The sequence below is a fragment of the Pipistrellus hanaki genome (genome assembly GCF_964339955.1).
Source record: "Pipistrellus hanaki genome assembly, chromosome: 15".
NCBI lineage: Eukaryota > Metazoa > Chordata > Mammalia > Chiroptera > Vespertilionidae > Pipistrellus > Pipistrellus hanaki.
The window spans coordinates 36,714,124-36,736,509 of NC_140517.1; the positions used below are offsets into that span (position 1 = coordinate 36,714,124).

At 46.8% G+C, this 22,386-nt stretch overlaps 1 protein-coding gene across 6 annotated transcripts in view; it reads left to right on the forward strand.

Annotated features, from left to right (window-relative positions):
- RYR1 (ryanodine receptor 1) overlaps nt 1-22,386 on the forward strand; it is a 125,227-nt gene that overhangs the window by 12,192 nt on the left and 90,649 nt on the right. For all 6 annotated transcript variants that reach the window (XR_014796923.1, XM_084905623.1, XM_084905625.1 and 3 more), the window contains 16 exons: nt 1,159-1,280; nt 1,988-2,183; nt 6,709-6,844; nt 6,926-7,021; nt 7,106-7,224; nt 8,336-8,469; nt 8,924-9,165; nt 9,676-9,868; nt 10,816-11,032; nt 12,566-12,670; nt 12,894-12,997; nt 13,470-13,553; nt 14,256-14,563; nt 15,340-15,542; nt 16,692-16,866; nt 17,042-17,250. Coding sequence is in view for 5 of the 6 variants with exons in the window: in XM_084905623.1 (XP_084761749.1) it covers nt 1,159-1,280; nt 1,988-2,183; nt 6,709-6,844; nt 6,926-7,021; nt 7,106-7,224; nt 8,336-8,469; nt 8,924-9,165; nt 9,676-9,868; nt 10,816-11,032; nt 12,566-12,670; nt 12,894-12,997; nt 13,470-13,553; nt 14,256-14,563; nt 15,340-15,542; nt 16,692-16,866; nt 17,042-17,250 (2,643 nt within the window). In the remaining variant the exon portion in view is untranslated. The remainder of the gene's footprint in view (nt 1-1,158; nt 1,281-1,987; nt 2,184-6,708; nt 6,845-6,925; nt 7,022-7,105; nt 7,225-8,335; nt 8,470-8,923; nt 9,166-9,675; nt 9,869-10,815; nt 11,033-12,565; nt 12,671-12,893; nt 12,998-13,469; nt 13,554-14,255; nt 14,564-15,339; nt 15,543-16,691; nt 16,867-17,041; nt 17,251-22,386) is intronic.

Below are 22,386 nucleotides of genomic sequence, written 5' to 3' on the forward strand. Positions count from 1 at the left end.
AGAGGGAAAGCTGCTTTTGACAGAGGGAAGAACATGAGTAAAGGCCCTAGGGTTGGAATGAGGTTGTTTTGTTGCAATAACAGAAAGGAAGTCCAGTTTGACTAGAGCGGAGTGAGCAAGGGGCAAGTGGAGGGGCAGGTGAGGTCAGAGAGGAGACGGGAGCATACCGTGTAGGGCCTTTGGTAATGGAGAGGGTCCTGGCTTTACCTTCACTTGCATGAGATGGAGCCACAGTGTTTTGGTTCCTTAGCTGCTTCCAGGAACAGGTTGTGTGTGGTGGGAGTTGGGTGTAGAGCTGGAGTAGAAAGACCGGGAGGAGATTGCTGGTAGGGCCTAGGTAGTAGATGACAGAGGACAGGACAGGTGAGGACTGTGGAGTAGTGGGAAACATGGTGGATTCTGGTTGTATTTTGAGGGTTGAGCCAACAGGATTTTCTGACAAATTGGGTATTGGGACGAGAGAGATAGGGACTGGGGGTGATGCTATGATTTTTACCCTGAGCAACCAAAAGAATGGAAGTGCCATTAACCAACTCAGGGACAGTCAAATATCAGCTCAAGAGAACAGGGCTAAAGTTTTAGCTCTAACAGAGTCACTCAACAAAGACTTGCTGAGTGAATGAGTGGGAAGATTAGGGAGGCACCTGTTTGTGAAAAGAACAAGGTTTGTCATTGAAAACACGAGTGGAGGAGTCCCAGCCACAGGACTAGAGGTCAGCTCAGGGGAAAGCTGGCACTGTGGTGGCCATATTCACAGACGGTGGCATTCTGCTGGGACATATTAAGTTTGGGGAGCTGCTAGAGTGCTCTGATGGGGGAATGTTAAGGCATTAGTAGATACAAGTGGAGAGGGTCTGGCCTGGAGACAGACAAGAAAGAGACAGAGAAAGACAGAGAAGGAGAGACAGGGAAAATGAGACCAAAGTGCGCAATAGAGATAAGATATAGATAAGGAGCGAGAGAGACAAAGATGAACAGACAGAAAAAAAGAGGGACAAAGACGGAGATGAAAGACAAAAGACAGAATGAAAGACAGACTCAGATAAAGAGGGATGGAAGGGAGAACTGGCAGAGAGATTTGGTGGAGAAGCAGGCAGCTTTGGGCTAAAGTCTAGGGAGCAAGGCCCCCTCCTGACTCCTCTGTCCTCCCACTGCCAGGCCATGCTGCACCAGGAAGGCCACATGGATGACGCTCTGTCCCTGACCCGCTGCCAGCAGGAGGAGTCCCAGGCTGCCCGCATGATCTACAGCACTGCTGGCCTGTACAACCAGTTCATCAAGTGAGCGACCTGCCCACTCTGCCCGGGTGCCAGGTCATACCTTGACCGCCATGTTCCTGACCCCATTAATCTCTACCTCTGACATGCACATCCCTGCTAACATTCACATGACCACTAACCTCTAAACTCTTTTTTTTTTTTTTTTTTACCTCTAAACTCTTGACCTTTATATACTTGGTCCCTAACCTGAGCATTTCTGATCATCTTTCAAACCCCCGACACCCAGGCCTTTGTCCCTGGACTTCCCAACTCCGACTCCTGTTTCCACTGTCCCTGTGCCTACACAGGCATGAGTCCTAGTTCCAGCTCCACCCTTGGCCACGTGTAACCTCAGGCCAAGGCACTTCTTTGACTTTTTTTTTTTCTTAAATATATTTTATTGATTCTTTTACAGAGAGGAAGGAAGAGAGATAGTAACATCGATGAGAGAGAATCATCGATCAGCTGCCTCTTGCACACCCCCTACTGGGGATGTACCCGCAACCAAGGTACATGCCCTTGACTGGAATCGAACCTGGGACCTTTCAATCCACAGGCCGACGCTCTACCCACTGAGCCAAACCGGTGTCGGCCTTCTTTGTCTTTCTGCATATCCATCTCCCTCTCTGTTAAAGGAGAGTCCTGCAGGGACGGGGATAGGGGGACTCCCGAGTGCCGCACCCACGGTCAGCACTCGGCCCCTGGCCAACGAGTGCGCGATCCCACAGGGGCCTGGACAGCTTCAGCGGGAAGCCGCGGGGCTCGGGGCCGCCGGCTGGCACCGCGCTGCCCATCGAGGGCGTCGTTCTGAGCCTGCAGGACCTCATCGGCTACTTCGAGCCGCCCTCCGAGGAGCTGCAGCACGAGGAAAAGCAAAGCAAGCTGCGCAGCCTGCGCAACCGGCAGAGCCTCTTCCAAGAGGAGGTGCGGGCGCAAGGCTGGCTTGCGGGCGGGGCCTCCCGAGGAGCGGGGGCGGAGTCTCCGGCGGGGCGGGGGTGGGGTCCGGGGTGGAGTCTCCGGAGGGGCGAGGGCGGGGCCCGGGGCGGAGTCTCTGGTGGGGGCGGGGTCCAGTGGAGCCGGGGGAACCCGTAGCTTAAGGGACTGACCTCGTTCCCTCATCGGGAAGGAGGGGCCGGGCCCTCGGGGAAGGCCTGAGAAGTCCCAGGATAAAGGCCCAGAGGCTGCGGACTCAGAGGTGGTATCTGTGGTGTCTGTGAGAGGGTGGAACCGGTGGAGCGTGGGGGCGGATCAGGGCAGAGGTGGGTCTTTGGGAGACGGGGAGGGCAGTGTAGGGCGGAAACTCAGAGGGGTCAGGGCTAGGAGTTTGGGTTAGGGGAGCCTGAGGAGAAGAGTTGTGGGGCTGGACAAAGGTTGGGCGTCTGATACATGCTGATGGGGATGTATGTTCATTCAAAGGTTGACAACTGGTGCCCCTCCTCTCCAGGGGTTCCCAGTCTGATGGGGGAGGCAGACATAGAAATGATAACAATAACAAAACTTACTTATGGAATAGAGTTAGTATATGCAGAGCTTGAACAGTGCCAGTAAATATTTGGGTTATTTTACCTTGAATTTAGCCCTCACTATGTACATGACATCCTCTAATAACTCCATGGGGGATTGTAATTCCCGTTTTACAGGTGGGTCAGTGAAGGGCAACAATATACCAGTGGATATGGCTGTCAACAAAACAGACAAAATGCCCGTCCTTACGGAGTTGGAATGGGAGGAGGATAGATGATACATAAAATAAATTATTCTTTAGCCAGGTAGCTCAGTTGGTTACAGCATCATCCCAATACACCAAGATTATAGGTTTAATCCCCAAGCAGGGCACATACAAGAATCAATCAATGCATAAGGAACAACAAATCGATATATTTTATTTATTTATTTATTTATTCATTTATTTATTTATTTTACAGAGAGGAAGGGAGAGGAATAGAGAGCTAAAAACATTGATGAGACAGAAACATCAATTAGCAACCAATGTACATGCCCTTGACCAGAATTGAACCTGGGACCTTTCAGTCTGCAGACTGACACTTTATCCACTGAGCCAAACTATTTTTGGCCAAATCGATGTTTTTCCTTCTCTCTCCCTTTCTATCTAAAATAAATAAATACATAAAATAAAAAATTTATATGCTATGGTGGCAAGAGCTAAGGAGAAAAATAAAGCAGGGCAGTAGTAGGCAGTGCTGGGAGAGGTGCAATTAAAATGCAGTAGAATGCTCAAGTCAGGGACCTGAAGGAAGGGAGGTGGCCATGTGCATACCTGGGGGAGCTAGTGGAAGAGCCAGTCTGTGTGACTCCATCCTGGTTATGCTCTGACCCACAATGCACTGCCTCTCTGACTAGTGATATGGGCCCCAGGATATAGATAAAACAGTTGTCATAGCAGCATTGCTTGTAACAGCCTAAAACTAGAAACAGCTCAAATATCCACCACTAGAATTGATCCACAAATGTGTCATGTCCATAAAATGGATATGGATACACTCAGCAATGAAAAGGAATAAATGAAATGATAGATTCAACAATGTTCTTGGATCTTACACTATAACACTGAGCAAAAGAATCCATGTACAAAAGGATACTTTCTGTATATTCCAAGTTCAAATACAGACAAAAGTCAATTAGAAAATTAAGGAAAGGATTTTCATAAAAGTCAGGACAATGGTTTATCCCTAACAGCAAGAGTTGTGTAATTAGAAAGGGCATCCAGGCGACTTCTGGCTTGCTGGCTGGCAATGTTCTCTTTCTTGGCCTGGGTCATGGTTCCACAGCTATTCTTGATATTGGTTTGGTAAACATATACTTTGGTCTTTGTTATTCACAGATTCTGTATTTTCCATTTGCCTACTTGCTAAAGTTTATTTGTATTACCCTAATCAATACTAGAGCAGTGTGTGGCCATGTGCAGAGTGGTAAAAAATTTCAGTCTCATGTAGCTAGCTGAGGTGGAACAAGGCTATGCTCCACTTTCATCTCCTTTTTTAAAAATCCTCACTCCAGCCCTGGCTGGTTTGGCTCAGTGGATAGAGCATCGGCCTGTGGACTGAAAGGTCCCAGGTTCAATTCCAGTCAAGGGCATGTATCTTGGTTGTGGGCACATCGCTGGTAGGGGATGTGCAGGAGGCAGCTGGTCGATGTTTCTCTCTCATTAGTGTTTCTACCTCTCTGTCCCTCTCCCTTCCTCTCTGTAAAAAAATCAATAAAATATTTTTTTTAAAAATCCTCACTCCAGAGTATGTTTTTAAACTGATCTTTAGGGGGAGAGAGAGGGAGAGCGGGAGAGAAACATCTATTGGTTTCCTCCACTATGAACCTGCACCCTGCGACCTTTTGGTGTACGGGGCAGTGTTCCAACCAACCAAGCCACGCTGGCTAGCACACTCTGTTTTCTTGTTTCATGTCTCATATTATAAACAAGTGTCACATATTTGGTGCCATATTCATAAATGAGTGAGATCATGTGGTTTTTTTCTTTCACTGCCTGGCTTATCTCACTTAACATAATGCTCTCCAGTTCTATCCATGCTACTGTAAATGGTAAGAATTCCTTCTTTTTTATAGCAGCATAGTATGCCATTGTGTAGATGTACCATTGTTTTCTAATCCACTCATCTGCTGATGGGCACTTAGGCTGTTTCCAAATCTTAGCTATTGTAAATTGTGCTGTTATGAACATAGGGGTGCATATACCCTTTCTGATTGGTGTTTCTGTTTTCTTAGGATATATTCCTAGAAGTGGTATTACTGGGTCAAATGAGAGTTCCATTTTTACATTTTTGAGGAAACGCCATACTGTTTCCCACAGTGACTGTATCAATCTGCATTCCCACCAGCAGTGCAGGAGGGTTCCTTTTTCTCCACATTCTCGCCAGCACTTGTCGTTTGTTGATTTGTTAATGATAGCCATTCTGACAGGTGTGAGGTGGTACCTCATTGTCGTTTTTGGTTTGCATCTCTTGGATGATTAGTGACTTTGAGCATGTTTCATATGTCTCTTGGCTTTCTGAATCCCCTCTTTCAAAAAGTGTCTATTTAGGTCCTTTGCCCATTTTTTGGTTGGATTGTTTATCTTCCTTTTGTTAAGTTGTATGAGTTCCCTGTAAACATTGGAGATTAAACTCTTATCAGAGACAACATTGGCAAATATGTTCTCCCATGCAGTGGGCTTTCTTGTTTTGTTAATGGTTTCTTTTGGTGTGCAGAAGCTTTTTATTTTGATGTAGTCCCATTTGTTTATTTTTTACTTAGTCTCTCTTGCCCTAGGATCTGTGTCTGTAAAGATATTGCTATGACATATGTCTGAAATTTTGCTGCCTATGGAGTCTTGTAGGATTTTTATGGTTTCCCATCTTACATTCAAGTCTTTTAGCCATTTTGAGTTTGTTTTTGTGTATGGTGTAAGTTGCTGATCTAGTTTCATTTTTTTGCATGTATCTGACCAAATTTCCCAGCACCATTTTTTATTTTTATATATATATTTTATTGATTTTTTAGAGAAAGAAAGGGAGAGGGATAGAAAGTTAGAAACATCAATCAGCTGCCTCCTGCACACCCCCACTGGGGATGTGCCCGCAACCTTCAGTCCGCAGGCTGACGCTCTATCCTCTGAGCCAAACCGGTTTCGGCTCCAGCACCATTTATTAAAGAGACTGTGTTGACTCCATTGTATGCTCTTTCCTCCTTTGTCAAATATTAATTGAGTATAATGGCTGGAATCAACTTCTGGGTTCTCTATTCTGTTCCATTGGTCTATATGTCTGTACTTGTGCCAGTACCAGGCAGTTTTAAGAACCGTGCTTGGTAATATATCTTGATGTCTGCTATTGTGATAAATCAGTGTTTTTAAACAGAAATGCACATAAAACAAGAGAGTATGAAATTGTTGTGACTAAATTGAGGAACTGCCTGTGTTTCTCCTGGGAGTCATGGTTCAGGATTTGCTAGCTCATTGTTCATGGGGACTTTTCAGAACCCAAATATCATGAGTAACAATTGACTAAATATGTCTTATGTGCTTTCTATGTATCTGTTATAATTCACAATAAAAAAGACAGAAGACTAAAATGTAAAACAACAAAATCTCTCTAATGGTCAGTGTGGCGAGTGAACTGGGCCAACTGGGACGAGGAGTGGGATGCTTGGAAGTGAAAAGGATGGAAAGAAAACTGTGGGAAAGAGAAGCACAAATTCAGTCCTGTTGCTAATAAGGCTGTATTATGTTGGGGACAGAGACACAGAAGACAGGACTTATCTGGGGAGCCAAGAAAGCGGGGGGGGGAGGGGGACTGAAGGGGGACATGGAGCTATTGTGCTGGTGTGGATCTGGGAACTCACAGTCACTAGCTGTTGAAGAAATACAAATTAGTAAATCCAAGAAAGGCAAGGAAGGACGACTTGGAGCTCCTGAGTGACCCTTGTTTCCCCACCTCAGGGGATGCTCTCCCTGGTCCTGAATTGCATTGACCGCCTAAATGTCTACACCACCGCTGCTCACTTCGCAGAATTTGCTGGGGAGGAGGCCGCTGAGTCCTGGAAAGAGATTGTGAACCTGCTCTATGAACTCCTAGGTAAAGGGGCCTAGTTATGACTTTCCCTGGAACTCCACAGATCCCAGTACTGTTGGGTCTAATCTATCTCTCCACTTTCAGCCTCTCTGATCCGTGGCAATCGTACCAACTGTGCCCTCTTCTCCACCAATTTGGATTGGTTGGTCAGCAAGCTGGATAGGCTGGAAGCCTCATCTGGTAGGAGAGCTCATGGGAAGAGACAGGGATTTGGGGGAGGGAAGGGTCACAGCCACCTCACCTTTCATTCTATTAACCATGCAGGAATCCTAGAGGTGCTGTACTGTGTCCTGATTGAGAGTCCTGAAGTCTTAAATATCATCCAAGAGAACCACATCAAGTCTATCATCTCCCTTCTGGACAAGCATGGGAGGAACCACAAGGTCAGCCCTCACCCATTACTTCTCATCCCTTAACTCTGAACCCTGGCCCCACAGCCCCAGAACTCTCCACTATCCTCCCTCCCCTCCCTCATCTTATCTCTTACCTGGATTTCTCTTCCATATGCTCCCATCTTTTAAAAAAATATATTTTTATTGATTTAAGAGAGGGGAAGAGAGATAGAAATATCAATGATGAAAGAGAACCATTGATCAGCTACCTCCTACACACCCCCTACTGGAGATTGACCCCGCAACCCAGACATGTACCCTTGACTGGAATCAAACTCAGGACCTTCAGTCCCCATGCCGACACTGTCCATTAAGACAAACTGGCCCATATGCTTCCATCTTAACATAAGGCCTCTAACACATGGTTCTGAATGGATTCTGGGGCATACATATGCTTCATTAGACCTATGAAATGCTTTTTAAATTTCCTATAATTTTTCAATTTTATAGTCTTTGTTTCGGTGCATACAAACTCTCCACTTTGCCACAGGTCCTACCTGTATTATTTCTAACCACATCACGATTTACATTACCCATCCGGGAACTCACAGTCACTAGCTGTTGAAGAAATATAAATTAGTAAAAGAAAGGCAAGGAAGGAAGGGCCTGGGAGTCCTGTGGTGACCCCCTTGTTTTTCCCACCTCAGGGGATGCTCTCCCTGGTCCTGATTTGCATTGAACACCTAAATGTCTACACCACCACTGCTCACTTTGCAGAATTTGCCAGGGAGGAGGCAGACACTAGTTTGAAACCCCTGCTGATCTCAAATCTCACCCTGACCCCTGTGTTGTCTCACTAATATAGCCCTTTCACTCTTTCCCTGGCCTTTTCCTTTTAACATCATACTTCAGACACTAATTTCTTATATTGCTGTTGCTTTATCCCAACTCATATGGTCCCTACTGTCTCACCTGACCTTTCTCTTTGACCCTTGACCTTTCTCTGTGATCCCTGACATCCCACTTTCTCTACCTCCTCTCAATAAAAATGTCCATCTCCTATTCTGACATACCACCCTTTACTTCTGGCTTCCCACTCAGAGCCTCTCATGGATTCCTGCCTTGGTGTCCTTACATCATGATCTCTGACCTTGACCTCCAGGTGCTGGATGTGCTGTGTTCCCTGTGTGTGTGTAATGGTGTGGCTGTGCGCTCCAATCAAGATCTCATTACCGAGAACTTGCTCCCTGGCCGTGAGCTTCTGCTACAGACAAACCTCATCAACTATGTCACCAGGTCTGAACCTAGCCTGACTTCACCCTGACTAAGAGAGTCTCTTCCTCCATCTCCCATCCTGGACTTAACACCTCGTCCTCACACTTATCTGCTCTTGTCCTAGCTCATCTGGCTCCCCACTCTTGTCCTCTGTCCCTTCTTCATTTTTGCATCTGTCTGTTCCTTTCACTCTCTGTTTCTGTCTCTATTTATCCTCCTCATCTCTCCCCCCACCCATCTCTCTTTTATCTCTGTCTTTGCTCTCTCTGTTGCTGTCTCTGCTTGTTCTCCCTTTGTCTGTTTTGTATTCTCTGCCTTCATGCTTCTGCTTCTCTGCTTTTCCTGTGTATATATCTCTTTTTCTGTCTCTGTCTCTCTCTTTGCCTCTCATCCTCTCCCTCTTCCTCTCCCTTCATACCTGGCTCTCCTCTCCACCTCTCCTTCACTCCCCACTCTTGTTCCCTCTCTCCTACAGCATCCGCCCCAACATCTTTGTGGGCCGAGCAGAGGGCACTACACAGTATGGAAAATGGTACTTTGAGGTGATGGTGGATGAAGTGACTCCATTCCTGACAGCTCAGGCCACCCACCTGCGGGTGGGCTGGGCCCTCACTGAGGGCTACAGCCCTTACCCTGGGGGTGGCGAGGGCTGGGGCGGCAACGGGGTTGGCGATGACCTCTATTCCTACGGCTTCGATGGGCTGCATCTCTGGACAGGTATCTGAACCCTTCTGGGGGATGACCAACCCTGACCATTGACCCTAGCGTTTCCAAGCTTCTCACCGCATACCTCAGAGTTCTTAGGATCCTGATCCCCCAAACAGGCCAACTTTTGATTATTTATCATGACCCTATACCTAAAGGTTCCAGAATCCTGTTCATAATACATTTCTTCATAGCCTCCAGAACTCTGACCGCAGAGGATGTATGATCTGTGACCCTAGAGATCCCAGAAAACTGCCCAGATTATTATGACCTCTAATTTTGACTTCTGACTCCAAAGAATCCAAAGTCCTGACTCCATAAAGTCTTTAATCTCTGTCCCCACAGCTTTAAGGGTTCTAACCTCAGGGAGCCTTGATATCTGCCTGTTGCAGAAACACTTGACTTTAGAGTTCCCAGGATCCAAACTCCATAATATTCTCTAATATCTGCCCCTTGTCTCTTGAGATCATTGGTCCCATGGGACCTCTGACTTCTGAACCCTCCCTGGTGACCCTGGTGCAGGACATGTGGCACGCCCAGTGACTTCCCCAGGTCAGCATCTCCTGGCCCCAGAGGATGTCGTCAGCTGCTGCCTGGACCTCAGTGTTCCATCCATCTCCTTCCGGATCAATGGCTGTCCTGTACAGGGCGTCTTCGAGGCCTTCAACCTTGATGGGCTCTTCTTCCCGGTCGTCAGCTTCTCAGCTGGTGTAAAGTAAGGACTTGCCCCTGTCCTCTTGCCAGTCCCCAGACCTGGGACTGTCCTGAGACAGCTTCCCTAAGCGCTGTCAACACCCAGCAGCTCATCTTTAAGATGAGCTGTCAGACCCGTAGGTAAAGGTCCCAATGACCTCTACATGACCCTGGACACTTTCAGTGTCCTCCCAATGACCTTAGCTTCTCCCCAACTCCAGGTTCTTCTGGTGACCTTCAAGTGTCCCCAAACTTTCACAATGACCTAAAAACTTCAGACTCTTAAATTATCTCAGACTGTCCCAGTGACTCTATGCTATTCCAGTGACCTCCAAATGACTCCAGAATATGATGATAATCTTCTAAATACCCCAAAACCTCCCAATAAATCCACAATGACCTTGGACATTCCTAATGACTCCATACTCTTAAACACTTCTCAGTGACTCCAACATCTCTCAATGATCTTTCAATCGCTTAATCTCCCACTGACCCCGGAGTGACCCCACATATTTCAAAGACCTCTCAATCAGTCAGCCTTTTCCCAATGATCCATAAGCTCCGTGAGTGACTTCCCATCCAGGGGCAATTATGGTTATCTCATAGTTACACCAGATTCTCCGTGACTCCCAAATGACCTTCTTGGTCTCCCAAAAACCTTCTAATATCCCCAAATGTTCTGTTGACTAAGAGCCTCCAAAAGACATTCTGTGGCCTTATATTAACTCTCTAAAGATCCACACTTTCCTTCTTTGACTTTCCAATGATTCCCATTGACCTCAGACATTCTTTTTGACTTTAGAATATCCTTTCTGACTCCTTTTTAACCTTTATTATCCTTTGACTGCCCAGTGATCTCAGGTCTCCCAGAACCTTCCACCAACCCTAGGATTAATTGCTCCCTTACTGCTACTGAGCACAGACTCACCCCTGTAACCTGCCTCTCCAGTGACCTCACTCTCTCATCAGGGTGCGGTTCCTTCTTGGTGGACGACATGGTGAATTCAAGTTCCTCCCCCCACCTGGCTATGCCCCATGCCATGAGGCTGTGCTGCCGAGAGAGCGACTCCATCTGGAACCCATCAAGGAGTACCGGCGGGAGGGGCCCCGGGGGCCCCACTTGGTGGGCCCAAGCCGCTGCCTTTCACATACCGATTTTGTGCCCTGCCCCGTGGACACTGTACAGGTAGTGCCTGTCCTGCAGGGGTTTCCCGGTGAGGCAGACTCCCTTCAGAGTCAGGGAGGTGGGGAGCTGAGCTGGAAGTTAGGAATCTTGTTTAATAGAGAGGGGAACTAAAGTAGCGAGGAGGAGGCAAAGGACTCTTAAGGCAGACTCCCCATTTCAGGGAGTCCTCACTATAGCCCCCTAAGGAAATGACTATTATTACCCCCAACTTACAGATGTGGAAAAAGAGGCACAGACAAGTTAAACAATCTGTGCAAGTCACACTGCTGATTTGAACCTAGGCAGTGTGATTCCAAAGCCTGTGATCTTATCCACCACTCCCACTACCCTTATCCCAACCTGAACTCCCCACCTTCCCTCCAAGCATGTCCCTATAGCAGGGGATTTAAGTAGTGTTCAAGAGACTGACCACGCTCTTGCCAGTGTGGCTTAGTTGGTTGGAGCATTGTCCCATATACCAAAAGGTTGTGGGTTAAATCGCCGGTCAAGGCACATATCTAGATTGTAGGTTCAATCCCCATTCAGGGCTGGTATGGGAAGAAACTGATTGATGTTTTTCTCTCTCTTCCTTCTTCCCTCCCTCCTTCTCTAAATAAAAAAGCATGTCCTCTGGCGAGGATTTAAAAAAAAGCAAGAAAGACTGATCATAAGGGTTTGATTTTTAATATGTCACCATGAGCATGTGGCTTCACCTCTCTGTGCCTCAGTTTCCTCATTTGAGAAAAGGGGATAACAATAGAACCTACCTCATAGCATTGTTGTGAAGTGTGGATAAATTAATAAATGCAAAGTGCCTAGCACATTCCTGAGTAAATAGTAAGTACTCAATATAGTTCCTGTTAGTAGTAGTATTAGTAATATTATTTCAGGGATGAACTTTCCATTTCCCTGTAACCAGGCCAGAGCCCTGGGCCTAACTTCTTGATGTCTCCCTCTCCAACCCCCAGCTGCCTGTACATCCACATCCCCTTCCCTCTCCTCCCCACAGACCACCCTGGTTCAACTATCTCCTGCCTGGAGAATAGCAACAATATAAATATTTATTAGGCACCTACTATGTGACAGACATTTAGATAAACTACATACATTTAATAATTTATGGAAGTGATTTCACTGAATCCTTATGAGGTATTATGAGTTAAGTATTGTTCAAATCCTCACTGTACAAAGAAAGAAAGACACTTGACCATTCATTCAGCAAACATTTTCCAAGCATCTCCTCTGGACTGGGCAGGCCTGGGAAAATGATAGAAACTGAGGAAGCCCTGTTCTGTCCTCTGGAGTTTCCTGGACATGGGAGAGACAGACCCATTTCCAGGCGACCCTTTAATTCTGATGATGCTCAGTTCTTACTTGGCTGGTACCAATTCTGGAGTCAGGTCATGGAGATGGGGAGCAGGGTTGGAATAGCAGAAAAGGTCAGAAGAGCATGCTGGGGGCTGGGGGAAGACAGAGCTTGCACGTGTTCTCTGGAAGAGGGGTCACAGTGCAAGCTGGAAAGAACTCAGGGGCTCACGGATGTCTATACCCCAGATTGTCCTGCCTCCCCATCTGGAGCGAATTCGGGAGAAGCTGGCAGAGAATATCCATGAACTCTGGGCTCTGACTCGCATTGAGCAAGGCTGGACATATGGCCCGGTAAGTGACTACCTGCAGCATCAGGCTGGACTTGCTGCAGAGGGGGGCATGGCTCACTATTGGGAGGGGCCAATGGCTGAGGGAAGGATCTTTACAGCATGGGGTGAGGGGTTGTCCTTGGGTTTCCAGTGGCAGAACTAAGGGTGGGAGGTCAGGGGTCACAGTCTGGGAATATTGGGGAAAGGGAAGAGGGAACCCAGAACTTGACCCGGGATTTCTCCAGGTTCGGGATGACAATAAGAGGCTGCACCCATGTCTTGTGAACTTCCACAGCCTACCAGAGCCTGAGAGGAATTACAACCTGCAGATGTCGGGGGAGACACTCAAGTGAGGGGGGTCCCATGGAGCAGGGGCTGGTGGGGAGAGGGGGTCCCATGGAGCAGGGGCAAAGGGAAAAAGGGAGAGTGAGACAGACTGAAAGGGAGAGAGAGAGGAAAAATGGCAAAAGAAACAGAGAGAGAGAGAGGCAAGGCTTGTGAGGCAGAAACTGACATAGGGCAAGATAGAGAGATAGAGGCAGAAGGCAAGATAATTAAAAAGGGACAGACAGACAGAGAGACAGAAAGAGGCAGAGGGGGAAATGGACAGTCAAAAGATACAAAGAAAGAAACAGGGCAAGACAGAGTCAGAGAGACAGAGACTAAGACAGAGAGAGGTGGGAACAAAAACACCCAGGAAGCTGGGGGAAAGATATGAAGAGAGCTGGAGACCTAGAGACAGAGGCAACAGGGGCTGTAGGGGAGAGACATGGGGCAGGGGACTGGGTGGGGTGACCCTGTACTCCCACCCTCCATCCCAGGACTCTGCTGGCTCTGGGCTGCCATGTGGGCATGGCAGACGAGAAGGCAGAGGACAACTTGAAGAAGACAAAACTCCCTAAGACGTGAGTGTGGATGGCCTGGGTCCCACTGGGGAATAAAGTATGGGGCTGCCATGATTGAGGGATCTTGTGGGGGGACTGGGGTCAGAGAAGAAAGGGCCATTGGTTGAAGATCATAGGCTCAGGGGTCAGGGTCTGGAATCAGTGGTGAGTGTCTTGGGAAGTGTCAGGATTTTAGAGTTAGGAGTTCTAGAGGGAGAATAGAAGCATGTCAGGCCCCAGAGTTTTATGCAGAGGCTAGATCTCTAAGTTAGAGGCCAGGAATCAATGGGAAGAGGTGAGACTTTGTAAGGGATCCTAAAATTATAGATGAGAGGTCCTGGGGAAAGAGATCAGGGTTCAGAGGTCAAGGGCTTCCAAGCTAGGAGTTTGGAGCAATAAGGTCTTGGGGTTAGAGATAAGAAGCCTCAAAGCTAGAGGTGAGAGATCAGAGCATTCCAGGGTTAGAAATGAGGCTCCCAGAATCAAGATAGAGTCACAGAAGTCAGAGGTCAGTGAAATCAAAGCTTTAACTAGGGTCACAGGATCCTGGGGTCAAAGATAAAGCATTTCCAAGATTATTCAGGGAGTCATAGACCCTATGTCAAAGATCAAAGGTCAGAAATTCCAAGATTCGTGGCCCCTGGGATCCTGGAGATAAGGGTCAGTTCAGAGTCAGGGGTCCCATAGCACTGAGCTTATACACCAGTGCCACCACACCTGTAGGTATATGATGAGCAACGGGTACAAACCAGCACCGCTGGACCTGAGCCACGTGCGGCTAACGCCAGCACAGACGACACTGGTGGACCGGCTGGCAGAGAACGGGCACAATGTGTGGGCCCGAGACCGTGTGGCCCAGGGCTGGAGCTACAGTGCTGTGCAGGACATCCCTGCACGCCGAAACCCTCGCCTAGTGCCCTACCGCCTGTTGGATGAGGCCACCAAGCGCAGCAACAGGGACAGCCTCTGCCAAGCTGTGCGCACCCTGCTGGGCTATGGCTACAACATTGAGCCACCTGACCAGGAGCCCAGTGAGTATTGACCTCCAGCCCCCAGCCCTGACCCCTGATCTTTGAGCCAACTCAACCTCTGAATGCGCTACATCTACAATACTGAACCTCTACCCCCAACCCTGAACTTGATCTTACCCACTGACCTTAACTTAATGCAAACTTTGCTTGGGCTATGACTGCAACACTGAGCCACCAGACCAGGAGCCCAATGAGCACTGACCCTGACCCCAGACTCCAATCCCTGCCCCCCAGGTATGATCCTTAACCCCTAACCTCTGGACTATAGCTAATACATGGAGCCACCCAGCCAAGATCTCAGAGACCCCTAACTTGACCCCTGATCCACTGCTTTCCTCTAACAGCAGCCTTGACCCCTAACCCTGGCTATGGTCCCAGCCTTCAATTTCTCAACCCCTTGTTACAACCCCAATTTTTATTTCCTCCCTAACCCTGACTCTCAACTCCAGCTCTCAACACTTGATTCTAAATATTAACTGTAATCTTGATCATTAGCTCCAGACTATGACCATGACTGACCTGACTTCCTCCCTCTATGTCTTTGTCAGTATCTCTTCTCTGAGAACTCTGACTGCTAAAGACCATAGGGGAGAAGTTCCACTCAGTAGGTCCCTTCTACCTTTGTCTAGTCAGATTTCCCAATTCTTCTCCTCTAACACCAAACAATTGTCCTTCTTCTCTCAGCCTTACCTTCACTGGTTTCTCCCACCATCCTCTCATTGCCTTGTATCCACTCCCCATCCAGCCTCTTTGATTCTGTCTGGCCCCATTTGTAGGTCTGGTAGAAAGCCAGTCCCGTTGGGATCGAGTGCGCATCTTCCGGGCAGAGAAATCCTACGCGGTGCAGAGTGGTCGCTGGTACTTCGAGTTTGAGGCAGTCACCACAGGCGAGATGCGAGTGGGCTGGGCGAGGCCTGAGCTGCGGCCTGACATGGAGTTGGGAGCTGATGAGCTGGCCTATGTCTTCAACGGGCACCGGGTGGGTAGTTCCCTGGGCTCCACTCTGCCATGTCTGGTAGTCCCTCCCACAGCTCATTTATGTCAGCCCTGCCTCTGTCTGTGCCCCACTCTCTACCCATCCCCACATCTACCTTACTACTCACCCATTCATCCACCCATCTATCCTTCCCTCTTTCTCTGTCCATACATATATCTACCCATCATCCATCTCTCTATCCAGCTATCCATTAATCCACATGTGTCAAACACAAGGCCCGCGGGCCAAATCCAGCCCGCCAGGCCTTGCAATGTGGCCCGCACCGCGCTGTCATCACTGCACTCCGCTGTCAGTTTATGACATTGTCAGTTTATGACTGTTCAGTAAACCATTCGGCCCGCGATTTAGGCTGGATTTTAGATTTTGGCCCCTTCTCTGATTGAGTTCGACACCCCTACATTAATCCATCCACAAATCCAACTCTCCATCCATCTAATTATCTGTCTAGATAATCACTTAACCATCCACTTTTCCACCTACTTATTCATTTGTTAATTCAGCTGCTCACCTATTTAATCAATTTGTAATTTCACTTATCTACCCATTCATCTATTCAATAATTTAGTATATGGAACCATTAAATCATTTAAAAATACTATTATTTATTTCAGAGAGGAAGGGAGTTAGAGGGATAGAAACATCAATGATGAGAAAGAATCTTTGATCAGCTGCCTACTGCATACCCCACTCTGGGGATTGAGCCCACAACCCAGGCATGTGCCCTGACCGAGAATCAAACATGACATCCAGGTTCATAAGTTGGCACTCAATCACTGAGCCATGCCAGCTGGACTCCATTAATTCATTTATTTATACATCCAACAACTCATCCAATCTTCCATTTATCTATTTGTCTATACTTTCTTTCTTCCCTGCATCAACCCATGGACTCAGTAGAGAACCTAAGCAGAAGGGAAGCAAAAGCATAAAAGCCTATTCCTTATATTCCAGGGGTCATGGATACACATGTGGGGAAAGATGGGTACACTATGGGGATGACCACTGCTCTGTTCCACATGCCCTGGACCTGATGCTTTGTAACATGTATATTTATGTCTCTCCTTGCTTTCTTAAGTCTCCATTTCTTTGTGTGTGTCTTTCATGCTACATCTTCCCCTTGCCTCCTCACAGGGCCAGCGTTGGCACTTGGGCAGTGAACCATTTGGGCGTCCCTGGCAGTCGGGTGATGTTGTGGGCTGCATGATTGACCTCACAGAGAACACCATTATCTTCACCCTCAATGGCGAGATCCTCATGTCCGACTCAGGTTCCGAAACAGCCTTCCGCGACATTGAGATTGGTGATGGTGAGGGCTGGCCTCATGGTCCCTTTCTGATTTTCTTCTGTCTGAACCAACCATACAGTGCCCGTTCCAGCCTCCCCCTCTTCCATCCTTTCCTTCCACGTTATCCCCTCCCCACAAGTCCTTGCCCTGCCCTGCCCACCTATCTCACCTATGCCCCCTCATGCCCTCCTACCAGGTTTCCTGCCAGTCTGTAGCTTGGGACCTGGCCAGGTGGGCCATCTGAACCTGGGCCAGGATGTGAGCTCCCTGCGGTTCTTTGCTATCTGTGGTCTTCAGGAAGGCTTTGAGCCATTCGCCATCAACATGCAACGCCCAGTCACCACCTGGTTCAGCAAAAGCCTTCCCCAGTTTGAGGCCGTGCCCCTTGAGCACCCCCACTATGAGGTGAGGACTGACCCCACTCAGTACCTTCTGATCTGCCTCCAGACCTCATTTTTCCTGCAATTCTCTTCCCTGAGTTTCTCCTTTCCTTCCGTGGTAGCTGACAAACCATGTACAAGGGGATCTTAGAGTGATGGGTTCCCAGGGCCACCTTGTAGGGTATAACCTTGGCAAACTACAACCTTTCTCAGCTCCAGGTACCTTGCCTATTAAAATGGTGAAATGAAGGAATGAGAAGCTGGATTAAATTATTCCATTGGAAATTTCCAGTCTTTTAACTATCTGATCATAGAACAAAGTTAGAAGAAATATAAACCTTGAGTAGATTTTGGCACCCTCATTACCAATTGTTATTTGTCTTTTCTGTTTGTTCATTTATTTGTTTTTAGTATCCTATTTTTTTAAAAATACATTTTTATTGATTTCAAAGAGAAAGGTCGAGGGATAGAGAGATAGAAACATCAATGATGAGAGAGAATCATTAATTGGCTGTCTCTTGCACGCCCCCTACTGGGGGTTAAGCCCACAACCCGGGCATGTGCCCTTGACCAGAATCAAACCCAGGACCTTTCTGTCTCCAGGCCAACCCTCTATCACTGAGCCAAACCAGCTAGGGCTAGTGTCCTAATTTTTAGACTCCAGTGTTTTTTTCTTTCCCAGGATTGAACTCAAGGTCAGGCTCTTACCATAAATATCCCCCATCGAACAAAGTGATAGTCCTTTTCTCAATCTGGGAAGAACTTGATCCTGTGTGACTGAGGTTCAGCTTTAGAATCAGACAGAGTTGGAGCTGGCCCCTTACATTGGGCATATGACTGTCTCTTCCTGAGCCCCAATTTCCCCATCCATGGCATTGTTTGGATCTCTCTCACACAATCTTCCTTTTTTTTTTTTTTTTTTTTTTTACTGAATCACTTGAGTTAGTTGGAGACATCATGCCTCTTTACCCCTAAACTTTCTTTTTTCTTTTTTTAAAAATATTTTATTGATTTCTTATAGAGAGAAAGGGAAAGGAATAGAGAGTTAGAAATATCAATGAGAGAGAAACATCGACCAGCTGCTTTCTGCACACCTCCTACTGGGGATATGCCCACAACCAAGGTACATGCCCTTACCTGGGACCTCTCAGTCCGCAGGTCGATGCTCTATCCATTGAGCCAAACCGATCAGGGCACCCCTAAACTTTCAATATGCATTTCTTCAGGACAGACTATGCTCTTACAGAACTAGATTCAGTGCAGTTATGAAAATCAGGAAATTTAACACTGGTATAAAGTATCACCTAATTCACAACACATATTTAAAATTTATAAATTGTGGCAATAATGTCCCTTTTTATTTTTCTGGTCTAGGATCCAATATGGCTCTTATTGCTATACTTTTAGTCTTAAAATAGAATGATTCTGAGCCTTTCTTTTTTTTATATTAAATTATTATCTGTGTACATATCTTACCAGTGCCCCGCCCTGCCCCCCCCATTTCTGAGCCTTTCTTTGTCTTTCATGACATTGACATTTTGAAGTGTACAGGCCAGTTATTTTGCAGAATGCCCCTCGGTTCAGGCTTGTCTGATGATTCCTCATGGTTAGGCTCAGGTTCTGTGTACTTGGCAGGGATTCTGCAACATTTAAGTAGTGTAGGCTATCAGGAGGCACACGATGTCTCTGTATCTAAGTTGATGTCTTATATCAACTTAGACTCTATAATTAAGGTAAAGTCTGACAAATTTCCCTACTGTAAAGTCACTCTCTATTTGTAATTAGGAATTCTTTGTGGGGAGGCATTTTAAGATTACATAAAAATTGAGGGTATTAAACAGGGAAATGTACAGTGTAGATTTGAGTTTTGGAAAGATTCCTATTGACAGTAGAAGGTGAGAGTGGAGAAAGACCAGAGAGGTGGATGGGGCAGGAGAAGATGATGGAGTAGCCATGAACTTCCCAATTCCTGCCACATGCAGGACTCGCATGGTCCTTGAGAGGGTAGTAACTAAACAGGCACTGAGGGGACTCCTGGAGGCTTGGTTGTGTTCTGTTTCTCCTTCTGGGTGCTAGCATACATGTGTGTTCACTCTGAAAACTCAAGTTGCTATGCACTTATGATGTGTGCACTTTTCTGAGTGTTATGTTTCCATTTATAAGTATAATAAATTTTTTTCTGGGGCACCTTTAATTGCCAGTGGTCTTCACAATACAAAGATCAGAATGCTAGATAGCAGTGAAAGTGAGCAAACTAGTATATACACAACACATGGACAAACCTCACAGACAGAATGTTGAGTGAGAGCCAGGCACAAAAGAACACATATTGTGGGGTCCCATTTGTAGAAAGTTCAAGAACAGGCAAAGCTAATCTGTGGTGTGATAAGTTAGGAGGATGTTACTGTGAAAGGATAACTCAGACATTTAGTTACTTTGCACACAAATCACAGGAGGGAGAGGTCAGTAGGCTGTTGTCAAGGAGCAATGTCCAAACAGGATTTATAAGGAAGAGAAGAGAGAGAAGATCCTGCCTTCAGTCTGGGGACAGCAAATCTTAGTTGCACAGTTTGGGGTGAATTCTCTTTTTACATTTTAAAAATTGATTTGAGAGAGAGAAACATCCTCCCATACTGGCCCCAACTGGCCCCAGTATATGCCCTGACTGGGAGTCAATCCCTTCACCTTCCGGTGTACAAGGCAATGCTCCAGCCAACTGAGACACACCAGCCAGGGTTGAGGGGAATTCTTTGGCTGGTGAGGAGCACAGAGCTAGTCCCTTATCTCAGCAGCTAGTCCTTCAGAAGGTCAACTTGAGAGGGACATCAACCTCTCCAATTGTTGATGGAGTCTCCATAAAACTTTTTTTGGTCTTAAATAATGTATTTTTAAGTAAAATTACAATGCTTTGATTATACAACATAGCATAATGGAAATGAAACCAAATCAATAAACCAAAATAGAAAGAAAGCTTGGTATTCAGTACTTAAATCATCACTATAAGTACCTGATGTCCCAATCACATCTTATGTAGACATGAGTATAATCATTTCAAACATTTCACTTGTGGGTTTAATTTCTCATTTTCAGCTTTTATGAACTACTAGAGGCCTGGTACACAAAATTCAGCCCAACCTGCACCCTCTCCAATCTGGGACCCCTCTAGGGATGTACGACTGCCTGTTTAAGCCCAATCCTACCTAAACAGGCAGTCAGACATCCCTCTCACAATCCAGGACTGCTGGCTCCCAACTGCTTGCCTGCCTGCCTTTCTGGTTGCCCCTAACCGCTTCTGCCTACCAGCCTGATTACCCCTAACCACTTCCATGCCAGCCAGATTGATACCTAACTGCTCCCCTGCCAGCCTGTTTACCCCTAACTGTCCTCCCCTGCAGGCCTGGTCCCCCGCAACTGCCCTCCTTTGCTGGCTTGGGTCCCCCCTAACTTCCCTCCTCTGAAGGCCTGGTCCCTCTCAACTGCCCTCCCCTGCTGGCCACCTTGTGGTGGCCATCTTATGTCCACATGGGGGCAGCCATTTTGACCACATGGGGGCAGCCATCTAGTGTGTTGGAATGATGGTCAATTTGCATATTATTATTTTATTAGATAGGATAATATAACTTATTTTCAATCCTATGATACCTAGTGTTTATACTGCAACAGCAGCAAATCTCACATGTGCAATTAAATGATTAACTGGTATACAGATTTTAGTTTTTAGCCGCAGACAAAAATTACACACTGCATTCAGTACAGCAGAGTATATTACATTAACCAGAGCGTGGTCTTTCATACACTTATGGCAGGATTGGTATCTCTTTTCCTTTGAACTGAACTAGAAAACTTTTGAGAGTCTGTACTTGGAGCACACAGGACAGATATCTGTCCCTCTACCTGCTCTGTCCCTTATTTAGGCCAGGTTGGTGCATCTCCCTCATCAGAAACTCGCATGGTCCTTGAGAGGGTAGTGACTAAACAGGCACTGAGGGGACTCCTGGAGGCTTGGTTGTGTTCTGTTTCTCCTTCTGGGTGCTAGCATACATGTGTGTTCACTCTGAAAACTCAAGGTGCTATGCACTTATGATGTGTGCACTTTTCTGAGTGTTATGTTTCCATTTATAAGTATAATAAATTTTTTTCTGGGGCACCTTTAAAAAACCCTGGGCTTGCCGAAACCGGTTTGGCTCAGTGGATAGAGCATCAGCCTGTGGACTGAAAGGTCCCGGGTTCGATTCCAGTCAAGGGCATGTACCTTGGTTGCAGGCACATCCCCAGTAGGGGGGTGTGCAGGAGGCAACTGATCGATGATTCTCTCTCATCGATGTTTCTGGCTTTCTATCCTTCTCTCATCCTCTCTGTAAAAAATCAATAAAATATATTAAAAAACAAAACAAAACAAAAAACCCTGGGCTGCTCTCCCCAAGAGGTCTCCCTAAGACCAGGATGGAAACACCTTTGTTCTGTTCACTGCTGTGTTCCCAAAACCTGGAACAGTAGCTGATATACAGTAGGTAATCGGTAAATATCTGTGTTTGGATGAATGGATAGACCGGTGGACAGGTAGATGGACAGGTATATGGATGAATGGATGAGTGGACAGATGGATGATTGGATGGATGAGTGGATTGATGGATGGGTGATTTGGTCTGGAGTAAGGCCTGTGCTTAGTTTTTTTTTGTTGTTGTTTTTTTTTTTAAATATATTTTATTGATTTTTTTTTACAAAGAGGAAGAGAGAGGGATAGAGTTAGAAACATCGATGAGAGAGATTCATTGATCAGCTGCCTCTTGCACACCCCTTACTGGGTATGTGCCCGCAACAAAGGTGCATGCCCTTGACCGGTAGGTAGGTTTTTTTTAATACTCACTAGAGGACATTCTTTCCATTGATTTATAGAGATAGCGGAAGGGAGGAAGGAAGGGGAGAGAGAGAGAAAGAGAGAGACACATCAATTGGTTGCCTCCCACACATGCCCTCCAGGATACATGCCCTTGACAGGGAATCGAACCCAGAACTCTTCCATCCACAGGCTAATGCTCTAACCATTGAGCAAAATCTGCCATGGCTATAGGTAGGTTTTGAAAGTGATCCCAGTGTCTGACCAGGGCTGCCACCAGGTGCCCAGATAAAGGTTGACAGAGGGCTGACTGCACACCCATGG